The sequence below is a fragment of the Aethalodelphis obliquidens genome, unplaced genomic scaffold (assembly GCF_003676395.1).
Source record: "Aethalodelphis obliquidens isolate GAN/ISIS:26980383/991018 unplaced genomic scaffold, ASM367639v1 scaffold50, whole genome shotgun sequence".
In the NCBI taxonomy this organism is placed as follows: domain Eukaryota; kingdom Metazoa; phylum Chordata; class Mammalia; order Artiodactyla; family Delphinidae; genus Aethalodelphis; species Aethalodelphis obliquidens.
In genome coordinates this window covers 3,782,328-3,794,745 of record NW_020837994.1, presented here as the reverse complement: position 1 = coordinate 3,794,745, position 12,418 = coordinate 3,782,328, and the positions used below count along the sequence as shown (strand labels likewise).

General features: G+C 41.4%; 1 protein-coding gene across 4 annotated transcripts in view; it reads right to left on the bottom strand.

Annotated features, from left to right (window-relative positions):
- Positions 1 to 11,667, bottom strand: part of ACER3 (alkaline ceramidase 3) — a 180,857-nt gene extending 169,190 nt beyond the window's left edge. Inside the window, exon 1 of one of the 4 annotated variants that reach the window (XM_027083473.1) lies at positions 11,486 to 11,667. In XM_027083473.1, the coding sequence (XP_026939274.1) occupies positions 11,486 to 11,588 (103 nt within the window). In that variant the 5' untranslated portion in view covers positions 11,589 to 11,667. The remainder of the gene's footprint in view (positions 1 to 11,485) is intronic. The other 3 variants (XM_027083472.1, XM_027083476.1, XM_027083474.1) reach the window with 3 other exon arrangements.
- Positions 11,668 to 12,418: the final 751 nt, after the last annotated feature.

The window sequence follows — 12,418 nt, the reverse complement described above, 5'->3', positions numbered from 1 at the left end:
CAGCTAGGCCCATGAGCCATGGCCGCTGAGCCTGCGCATCCAGAGCCTGTGCTCCGCAACGGGAGAGGCCGCAACGGTGAGAGGCCCGCGTACCGCAAAAAAAAAAAAAAAAACTACAATGAGGTATCATCACCTCACACCAATCAGAATGGCCATCATCAAAAAGTCTACAAATAATAAATGCTGGAGAGGGTGTGGAGGAAAAGGAACCCTCCTACACTGTTGGTGGGATTGTACAATAAATTGGTGCAGCCACTGAGGAGAACAGTATGGATGTTCCTTAAAAACCTAAAAATAGGGTTACCATATAATCCAGAGTCCCACTCCTGGGCATATATCCAGAAAAGACAAAAACTACCACAATGTTCATAGCAGCACTGTTTGCAACAGCCAAGACATGGAAGTAACCTAAATGTCTAGGTATCTACCAATATATATCCACAAGAAGACCTGTACAAGAATGTATATCACAGCTTTATGGTTACCAAAACCTGAAAACAGCCAGGTGTGCATCAACAGGAAAATAGATAAACTATGTTACATTCATACAATGGAATACTAATTGGCAATAAAAAGGAACTACCAACACATGCAACAACATGAATATCAAAAATACTATGTGAGTGAAAGAAACCTGACACCAAATAGTAAATATTATATAATTCTACTCACATGCAGTCCTAGAATGAACAAATCTAATTTATGGTGAAGAAAAAAATCAGAACAGATAGTTGCCCTGGAGAGAAGGGGGAAGGTGAAGGTGAGAATTACAGGGAAGGGGCATGAGGAACTTTCATGTTTGATGGGTAAAGTTCTCTATCTTGATAGGGGTTTTGGTTATGCATATAAATGCACTTCTTAAAATTCAGCAAATACACACGATTTGTGCATTTACATTGAATACAAATTTTACATCCAAAGAAAAAACAGAGAATTGAACTTTAATGATATGTATGTTGAAATATTTAGAGGGAAAGTATACAGATGTTTGCAATTTACTTTAAAATGTATCAAAAAATAAAATGAATTGATAGAGAGAGGAATGGATAAATAGATATAAGATTAAAAAAAGTACTGTATACTAAAATGTTATTGGTAGGATTTAGGCAATAGGTGAATGGATAATCACTGCAAAATTCTTCTAACTTTGCTGTACATGTGAAAATATTCATTTAAAAAAGGGGCTTTTCATGCCATATTTACTATTTGGCCTTTATCCTTCAGTCAATAGAAAGTCTTCAAATGGAAACAGAAGAAGCACCTAATTCTGTAAGGAGTAATCAGTCAAGGTTTAAAGAGGTATCCACGGACTGGGAATGCAGCTACAAATGACAAGGGAACAGCAGATGCAAAAGCAATCGGGTTAAGGTTGTGCGGCACACTAGATACTCCAACTGACCTTTCCACTGAAAACATCTAAAAATTCTGGTATATTCAAAATATTCAAATAAATGAAACAAAGAAGGAAGAAGGGAAGAGGGGTGAAGGGAGGGGAAGTCCACCAAGGTGAGGGGTCAGACAGGAGACCTCCCCAAATAAAGGTTTAACTTCCCTACCCCAATCCCTAAACTCAGTGTTTGCTCTTACGGCCTTTCAACTGTTTAAATGAGGCCCACTCACATTATTGAGGGTAATCTTCACTTGAAGTCAACTGACTGTAGGTGTTAACCACATTTACAAGATTCCTTCAGAGCAATACCTAGATCAGTATTTGATTAAGTAACTGGATACTATAGCCAAGCCAAGTTCACACATAAAACTAACCATCACAGATAAGAAGGTCACAGCTATAACAAAGTAGTATTTATTTTTTAAACTTATTTTGACTAGATTCCAATTTGACTTTTATTGAGCACCTAGTATTTGCCAGGCACTTCCCTGTGCGTTTTCACATGTATCATGCCATTTAATTCTCACAACCCTACCAGATATTCATTGTTCTCATTTTATAGAAAATAAACTGGTACAAAGAATGATTAAGTGATTTGCCCAAAGTCACAATGTTCAATGGAGCAAAGTTCAGAGAGGATTCTGATTCTGACTTCAAGTCATTATGTCAGGTACTTTCCCCACAGGAAAGCATGTAGGGTTTCATGTCACCATAAACTGCTTTTGCTGTCTCTTTTGGGCTCAATCATTTTTCTGGGTCCTAAAATGTTTCTTCATGCCCTTATTTTTTTTTGGCGGGGGCGGGCTGCATTGGGCCTTCGTTGCTGCGTGCGGGCTTTCTCCAGTTGTGGCGAGCGGGGGCTACTCTTCGCTGTGGCGCACGGGCTTCTCATTGTGGTGGCTTCTCTTGTTGCCAAGCACGGGCTCTAGGCGCGCGGGCTTCAGCAGTTGTGGCTCCCGGGCTCCAGAACGCAAGCTCAGTAGTTGTGGCGCACGGGCCGAGTTGCTCTGCGGCATGTGGGATCCTCCCAGACCAGGGCTCGAACCCATGTCGCCTACATTGGCAGGCATACTCCCAACCACTGCGCCACCAGGGAAGCCGCCCTTACTTATTTATTATAAAACACTCTTTGTTGCACTACCGAAAACTCTCCGGGTGAGTGTTTTTTTCCGCCCACTATGAAACAGTTGGCAAAGGAACAAGGGTAGAACCCCAAAATCAAATAAACAACTTAAAATTTCAACCTGAAATAATAGTGTACTGGACAAAACTTTAAATGTTTACTATTCTCTGTATTCCAGTTAGTAAACTTGCCCAAATTACAATTTGAGGTATTTGTTCTCCTTATTTACCCATACATCAATTACTGTTCCACTAAAATAAGTAAATAGGGACTTCTCTGCCGGTCCAGTGGTTAAGACTCTGCGCTTCCACTGCAGGGGGCATGGGTTCAATCCCTGGTTAGGGAACTAAGATCCTCCATATGCTGCACGGCGCAGCCAAAAAAAAAAAAAAAGGAAATAAATCATTTCTTCCAACATGTGCTACCAAATGACAATTTTTCCTAGTTAAAATCTTGGATGACCTAGGTAAATGCTACATCAAGATTAGACTTCAAACTGTACTTAGCCTTCAAGTACAGTAGTTTCTCCTAATCTGCGGTTTCACTCTCCAAGCTTTCAAATACCCATAGTCAACTGCAGTCTGAAAATATTAAATGGAAAATTCCAGAAATAAACAATTCATAAGGTTTTAACTGTGCACTGTTCTGAGTAGCATAATGAATCTTGCACCGTCCTGCTCTGTCCCACCTAGGATCCTCAGCCATCAACATCATCTGCTCCTGACATCCAACCGTCCACATCATTATGGTTCAATGATCCAGGATCACCCAAAGCAAATGAATCTCCTTCTCTGCATAATCAGAAGTTAATAGTAGCCTAACACTAGATCACAACACCTTCTCATCATGTAGGCATTTTATCATCTCAGATTATCACAATAAGGGTAAGTACAGTACAATAAGATATTTTGAGAGAGACCACATTCACATAACTTTTATTACAGTATATTGTTATAACTGTTCTATTTTATTATTAGCTGTTATTAATCTCTTATTGCGCTTAATTTATAAATTAAATTTTACCATAGGTATTTATATATATGAAAAAACACAGTACATACGGTTGACCCTTGAACAAAACAGGCTAGAACTGTGCAGATCTACTTACAACTAATTACTAACTATAGACCAAAGTCTGAAAGATAGTTTGGTTTGAGCTTCGCTTAGGTATTGGGAACAAATGGAAAGAAAACTGTTTCTAAAATGAAAATGTAACATGTTCAATTTTAAATTCAATTTAGCTCATTACCCAGAACAATCATTTTCAAACTTCAGTTCACATGCAGTATTTTTGGCCTGTTACTGCTGGGAGCCGGGTGGAGGAGGGGGGTAGTGATCAACACCTAACTTGATTTTCAAGTTAGAAACCTAGGTTCCAGTACCAGCCCTGTGATCCTGAACAGGTCACTTATCCTTTTGAACCTGGTTCCTTACATAGAAACAGTGATAACGCTTACACCCCATAGGAAAAAAAGAATTAACAGTGTTTTTTGAACTATAAAGTCTTGCTTCTCCAAGTATAATCTCCAGACCAACAGCACTGGAGTCATCTCATAGCTTATAAGAAATGCAGAATCTAAGGCCTCATTCCAGACCTACTGTACTGGAATATGAATGTTAACAAGACCTCCAGGGAATTCACATGCACATTAAAATCTGAGCAGAACTACTATAAAGCACTCTACAGACGTTAGGTATCTTCACCATAAAAAAAAATAGTTAATTAGGAGCTCTTGTTGTTCTGAGGAAGTCCTATGACCTGGTAACCCATTAACAATATGACATCAACGATATTTGACATCATCCTCCTCAGCTCTACTATTTCCCATACTGAGAAACTACTGAATGTGGATTCTGGTCTAGGTTTCACAACTAATTGGAGGTATAATGTTGAGCAAATCATGTCAACTCTCAAGGTCCTTCTCCTTGCATGTAAAATGAGAAGGTTAGACCACTAGTTACCAACCTGAGGTCCCTGGATGCACTGGGGTCTGAAAAAGTAGTAACGGAGGGAGGCAAGATAGTATGATAGTTAAGTGCATAGCTTTAGAATCAAATGGCCCTTGGGTCCCTTAGGCTCTGCCACTTAATAGTGTTGACCTAGGGCAAGTTACTTAAACGTCTTAAACTTTAAAAGAGTTCTTATAAGGATTATAATAAGGGTTCGTATAAGATAATATACACATAGAGCTTTGCACATAGTGTCCCATAATGTTAGCTTTTATTATTTCTATTGGCTATTTTCAGTATCTCAAAAATCATATTTATCTGAAATAAGGCTGCAATGAAATTATTATGCTCTTTTGCTTTGGACTAGAATTATATCAATATATTAAGGTAATACATTACCTTATCTCATATATCTCATATGGATCAATACTGTGTAGTAACAGTGACTAGATCTCCTCTAATTGATAGTCACATGTGCCTCTGATTATTTGAAATGGGGATAAAGTACATTAATAATTATAATTTATGTAGAGATAATAAGTTACAATTTATATAAAAATAATAATAAATTCATGGAGCCCATGACAGAAAATAATAAAATGCTTCTTTCTAATGAAAAAGTTAAAATAGACACTATGTCACCATATGATCCAGAAATTCCACTTTTGGGTTGAAGAGATATTTGTACACCCATGTCACAGCCTCACTATTCACTACAGCCAAGAGGTGGAAGCAACTCATGTGTCCATCAATGGATGAATGGATAAGCAAATGTAGTGTATACATACAATGAAATATTATTCAGCCTTTGGAAAGAAGGACATTCTAACACATGCTACAAAATGCTACATAAGGACATTATGCTAAGTGAAATAAGCCAGTCACCAAAAACAAACAAACAACAAAACCGACTGTTGATTCCACTTATATAAATTCATAGAGACAAAAAGCAGAAGATTGGTTGCCAGGGTCTGCGGGGGAGGAGGGAATACGGAGTTGTTAAATGGAAATGGAGTTTCAGTTTTACAAGATGAAAAGAGTTCTGGAGATTGGTTGCACAACAGTGTCAGTGTACTTAACACTACAGAACTGTACACTGAAAAATGATTAAGATGGTAAATTTTATGTTATGTGTGTCTTTCCACAATGATTAATAAATAAATAAATACACAACCAACCAACCAGCTAGCTAGCTGGTATGGCAGTTCTTCCAGCACTAACACTGTAAAGCCTTTATGCTTTAAGTTTTTAATAAGCACCCCTTCCTTGCATTCCAAAGCACCATATACATATGTCCATCATAGCACCCGGAACAATTTACTGGCAGTCTCTGACTGTATAAATTAAATCTAAACCCTTTGGTACACTAAATTTGACCCTTCATTTGGCCTTCATTCTTCAGTGGACTTAACGGTGTTTCTGAGCTATGAGTCAGAGGCAGTGATGCTTGCTCATCAATAACCCTCAGGAAAAAGACTATCTTCCTTAAGGTGACAGGATGTCACTCCACCAGCCCACAGGACCCCATGGCCAAAAGAAGCCTGAAGCACGCTCACTTCCTTGAGGCTACTATTCAGAGAAGATAGTGGGAAGGGGCCTGAAAAAACGAAAGGAAAAGGGTGCAAGGAGGTACAAGCAGCTAGATGCCTTGAGTGGCATATGTGTACGGCAGGGGCAGCTGATTAAAGCCTCTCTAGTCTTGTGCTGCACTGGCAATGAAAGACAGACTCCTTTATCCCATCTAAGCAAATCCCATCATAAAGGTGTAAAGACTGAGGGTTGCCCTGCTTCCCTTCTGCTCAATTCCTATGAATAGGATGGGGAGAGGGGCAGCAAACCTGTGAGAAGAGACAACACCTACCTAGCTTGAATCATCCTAGCCCAAGGACAAAAGGGAGATAGCTAGATGGTCCTACCAGAAGTTACCATCCATTCTCCCCATCCATGAAAGTCTTACTAGCCAGGTTACCCCCCTCAGACTGAAGTAGCTCCTATGAAACCCATAATTAGGATTTAAAAATATTTTTTAGCTTTCTGATAAATAAACCCTCCTTTATAATATATCAAATTTTAAACATTCTTCTTTCAAATACATTTTTAGGAATGCATTTCCCTTGAAAGTAGGAAACGCCTATTTGAACTTATCTGTTCATACCTCTACTGGCTTATTAGCTACCTTGAACAGAGAGACAGTCTTTGTATAGTTTTGTATTTTAAGTCAATGACAAAGTAAGTTTTCAATGAATACTTGCTGAATAAATTAAACATTCTGAAAAAAAAATTTAACCGGGTAATTCTCCCTTGAGGCCAGAATTAAAACACAGAATTCCCTTCTGCTTCCCTTTAGGAAATATTTCTTCCATAAAAACGACAGCACCTGAAATTCCACTTCCTGTTACAGTGTTTCTTAGTAGAAAGAGTTGTCAGACCTATATTTGAATACCATTTCTGCCACTTAATAGCTATATGACACTGAGCAAGTTAACTTCTCTAAGACTCAGTTCTCTCACCTATAAAATGGGGATAACACCACCTACTTACTAGGAATGTTACTAGGATTAGAAATACACAAGCAGTCTTCACTTTGCAGAGCTCTAATATGCACAAATTTCAGTTACCACAGTTTCGTTAAACAATACCAATTCCCCGACAACACAATTCAAATTTCAGTTACCATAGTATATTAACTGTGAATAACTGAATACAGTACAAACGTCACTACTAGATCTTCAATCCACAAATCACTATGTAAATAATAGAAGCACATCACGATCGGTGACTAACCAAGTCACTTCTTTTAAAGTTTGTTGGTGGATTTGGCAAAATAAATTGCAAAGGAACAACAATTAGGCCGTTGGTGGACTCCTCATCAGTAACAGTAAAAGCCAGGATACAATGGAATAATATCTTCGAAGTGCTGACAGAAAAATATCTCTCTGCCTAAATTTCTAACTACAGATAAAAGACCAGGGCAAAGTCTGTTGGTGTTTAGTCACTGCACATCTGTTATTCAGTTCATGTACAGACGGCAAAGCATGTAGCTGAGTTGCCTCCTTGTCTCCTGGTGATGAATGTATGTGACATGCTACAAAAATGGATAATTGAAAGGTGGAACAGGCCAACAATGATGAAAGTGCAGCAAAGAAACAAAAAGTAATAGTGTTAAGGGGGTGGGGGAGGGATGGATTGGAAGTTTAGGATTAGTAGATGCAAACTATTATATAGAGAATGAATAAACAACAAGGTCCTACGGTACAGCACAGGGAACTATATTCAATATCCTGTGATAAACCATGATGAAAAAGAATATGAAAAAGAATGTATATATGTATAACCAAATCACTTTGCTTTACAGTAGAAATTAATACAACATTGTAAGTCAACTATACTTCAATAAAATAAAATTTTTTTTTAAAGTAATAGTGTTGGAAATAAAATCCCAATCAAACATAAACGGAGTTATAGAAGAAATAACTGACCATGACAATGTTGACGCTGTTGCCACTCAAGAGACTAGAAATGCAGCCAGAGGAACTTAGTGAAGGCAAACTTACCGACACAAATGAAGAAAGTGATTGTGAGAAAAGGATGAAGATGGAACAGAAGTGAACCAGCAAAAACTCTGCATTAAAGGAACTCTCAGAAATATTTCACATTATTGAAAGTGCAAAGAATGAAATGTTGGAACCTGATCCAAAGTTAGAAAGGAGCATGACAATCCACCAAGGCATAGAAAAAAATACTCATTCCATATCATAGGTTATATGACAAGAAGGCAAGTACTACTCAAAGTACTCTAGATAAGTTCTTCTACAAAGAAATAACACATTTTAATTCTCAATGTTTTTAATGTTTTAAATTACAGTGTACTAAATAAATATTAGTTTTAACGTTTTTTTCATTTCTCCATATATTTATGACTAACAATAAGAGGATTTACAATGTTTGACAAAAATGTGTAAAGGTCATGGAATACTCATAACTTTTCTCATTGATTATGAAGATTTCTTTGCCAGGTTTTAAGTTGCATGGTCATTTGTATTGTCCCATACTACCATGCAAAGTACCTGTAACTTCTGGCACATCAAGGCACTTAGTATTTCACAACTGAAGAGAAACTGGCTACCTTTTCCCCTCATTCTTACAATCCACCCAAGCAAAAAAGGAATATGAGCTCATCTTGGATGACGTTAAGAAGACAGCGTTTCAGGTTTTTCAGTGACTGAGAACTGTTGCCATCTTTACATGCAACTCCCCAAACTTGTCCTTAGATTACCCAAAACACACACACCCCAATGCTGAAAGATAGGCTTCCTGAATAGTTATTCAATTTGTCATCTGTGATAGTATATTAGTCATGCTTGTCTTCATCCCCTGCAGGCAGGGGCAAAACAATGAATGTGTGATAGAAGTAATATGGTATAGCAGCTTTAGAGTCAGACCTCAACTTGAATACTACCTCTACCCCACTTTTTGCAACCTTAGATAAATTATTTGTTAGAGTTTCAATTTCCTAATCTGTGAAATAAGGATAATAATGCCTTCTTTTTGGAATTATGGTAAATATCGAAAAAGATAAGATATATGAAGTGCTTAGCAAAGTGTGGTACATAGTAAGCACTTAGATATAGCTATTATCACCATTATTATTATTATGAATATTTCTATCATTATTGTAAATATTATAATGATGATAAAGTTGAATTTGTTTTAAACACATTATTAATCAGCCTATTTTTCAAAGATCAAGTCTCTTACTCAAAGATATGATAGACACACACCACTTGCTGGCTGAGAAGGTTGACCTCAACCTCCTCCAGATCATTTTCTCCCAAGGTACAAGTGCAAAGGGCTGCCAACACTCACTCATCCTGTTCTTGCAACCCCTGATTCCTATGTCAAAACCCTCCCTGCCGGCTGCTCAGAGTTTCCTCTTCTGAGGTCGTTAAGAACTAAAGCCATTTCCCATTTCTCAGAGCTATCTGTCAGAACAGTAGTATCTTGCTGTCTCATAACTCACATGACTTAACTGTCAGTTTTCTCTTGACTCTAATCCCAGTTTTCTCTTTTGATTCTAATCCTTCATTCTAAACTAAGAGTCATTATTACCTATATTGACCCATAAAGCTGCAAAGGACCTAAAGGCCAACTAAAGCCAACCCCTTTTCTCTACCAAACAATTAATTCCCCCTAAAATATCCATGTGAGTTAGTTGAGCAAGGTCTGTTTGAACACTTTCAGTGACAGCAAGCCCTCTATCTCTCAAATCAACCCATTCAACGATTATAACTTTAAAATTTTCCCTACGTTGAAGCAAAATCTCTCCCCTTACAGGCAGTTTCCACCCATAGGCTCTAATTCCACATTCTAGAGAAATACAGAAAGCTTAACTGCTCTATATCACAGCCCATTCAACATTTTAAGAACCCTGAGTTTCATTCACTCTTCCACATTACAAATTTCTAGTTCAGAAAGCACAATTTTAAGTCCCTTCTCTCGTGGACCTCCTCTGGACCATGTATGGGTTTGCCAACGTGATCTAACAGCAAACTGATAAAGCACTTCCTTTGCCAACATTTGAGCTGCCGAGTAATTATACTACGAATGTACCCCTTTGCCCATATTCATCCATTATCATATAAAAATTATTAATTTAAGCTAGTAGTTCAGGAAAAGTAACTCTCAGCCTAAATCACAGTTTAAAGGGAATAGTACTGAAAGTCTTAAAAACTACCAAAAGAGTTCTCTTTTTTTTTTTTTAATCCTAGCCAATTACTGGGAATGCAATAAAGTAGGATCAGCTGGCATGAAAATCTTGCCTCTTTCCTACAAAGCCAAACACCTGCCTGGGACAAAGACCCAACAATGGGAAGGTTAGCTAAAAAAGAGTTTTGCTTCATGTCCTGAGAAAGTTGAGCCAATTAAAAGAAGGCAGTAATAGTGAGTCAAAAAATATCCTCTGTACCTTGCCAGAAGCAGGTACCTGAAGAAGGATCAAATGCTGTGCTCTCAAAACTTGACCACAGTAAACTACAGAAAAAGAAGTGGCAGATTTTTCCTGTTCCTAGCCTGGAAGGAACAATCATCTGGGGAAATACACACACACACACAGCACCCAAGGGGCCAGTCAGGGGCAGCAGCTGGAGGAGGATTCTTCCCCAAGTCCTCAGAAGGTGTAATCAGTGCAAGTAGCGTCCTCAGAAGAACCTTAACCTTCGTCAGGTAGTCGGAGAGGAGGCAGAGTGGAGTAGGGACTTGATCCCTTGTGCTCTTAGGAACCTGGCACGAGCCGGAAGGTACAGACTAGATGCTGCCTTCTACTCCTGGTGCAAGGAGACAGCTGAATGATCGTACTCAGAAAGGAGGTGATAGCTGGTACCCGAAGATACCCTGGGTGAGACTGGGCTGGGGGGTAAGGGTTGGGGGTCGGTATCTGAGAGCGGGAAAACCGTTCCCTGGAGGTGACCGAAGAAGGACTCACAGGAACAGAGAACGAGGAAGGGAAAGACCGCGTTTTCACGTATTTGGGGGAAGACTGAGCTAGGACCTGTTCCCTTCTCCTGTGCCCTTGCGATGAAGGTGGTGGCAGCAACAGTAGAAGCAGGTGTCCCGGGCCCTCATTCAAATTAGCGGAGTCCCCCACTGTCCCAAGCTCTACTCGGGCTGCCCCTACTTGCCCCTCAGGCAGCGAAATCCCCATTCCCAACCCTGCCCCTCAGGCTTCCCCTAAGGTCCAGCAGGGGCTCTCCACATCTCTTCCGCCCCCCAACCTCGAGGCCCCCCTCAACCCGTCCAGACCGCCCCTCCTCGCCCGCCACACTGGATTCCCCTAGCTGCTGCCTTCCTCCGCAGCATTCCCGTTCCTGTCCCCTGGCCCGGTCTCCCCACGCCACCTCCCCCGGCCAGGCCCCGTGCCTCCCCCGGCGGCCAGGTCCACCCTGTCCCTTCCTCACGCGGCGTCTCCCCTTCAGACCGGCGCCCTCCCTCCCTCGCTCCCGCCTCAGGCCGGCACCCGCACTCACAGAACTCGGCGATGTACCAGGTCACCGTGTAGTTCTCCTCGCACCAGTCCAGCGTGGAGGTCGTGGGGCCCCAGTAGCCCTCGCGGTCTCCGGCCGGAGCCATAGCGTGCGTCGCCGCCGCCGCCCAGGCGCTCCGCTCGTTGCGCTTGGTTCCGCGGATTCCCAGGCCGGCTCTGGCCCTGCTGGCGCGCTAACCTCGCGCTCCACCCGCTCTCCCTCCCCGAGGGGCGGGGCCCGGTGCCGTCAGAGACCCGCCCGGCCGGAGACCCCGCCCACCGCGGCCGGCGCAGGGCCCAGCCGGAGGGCGCCGGGACTGCCCTGCCCCCTCCTTCCCAGGGAAGGGGTGTGAGCTGGGCCACCGGCCCCGCCTCGACACGCCCTTGACTGTGGGTTGCGCGTTCCTGACATCCCCGAGGCTGTTTTCTATCTGGATGCTTGAGCTTCAGTGTGTGTGCGGCGGGGCGGGGGGGGCGGGGGGGGGTTGATTTTACTGCGGCGGGGGTGGGATGAAGTCTTCAATCAAGCCCTGGCTTGATGAAACCAGTGCAGAGAGGCACCACAGTGTCTTTCTTCGGCCGCAGGCCTGAAAAGGAGCTCAGAAACCGAATACTCCCAGCCCCACTGGGGACTCCCAGAAAATAATAATTTTCTGATAAAGGTATAAGTGTCACCTGGGAACAAAGGGAAAGGGCAACAAACCCCGGACCGAGCAAAAAGAAGGGGGATGGGGGGGACTTTGGGATCCTAAAAAGCAGTGCAGCCAGAGCACTAAAGCAGAGTTTACCTGCTTCCGTTTGGGCTTCCAAGCTCAGAAGTTTCTACCTTCTAGCAATCTATAATTGTGTCCTACTCTTAAGGCAACCAACAGCCTCCCCTACTACCAGCCTCAAGACCTTAATACTTCACAGAGCTGCTGGAAGGATCTTTTTAAAA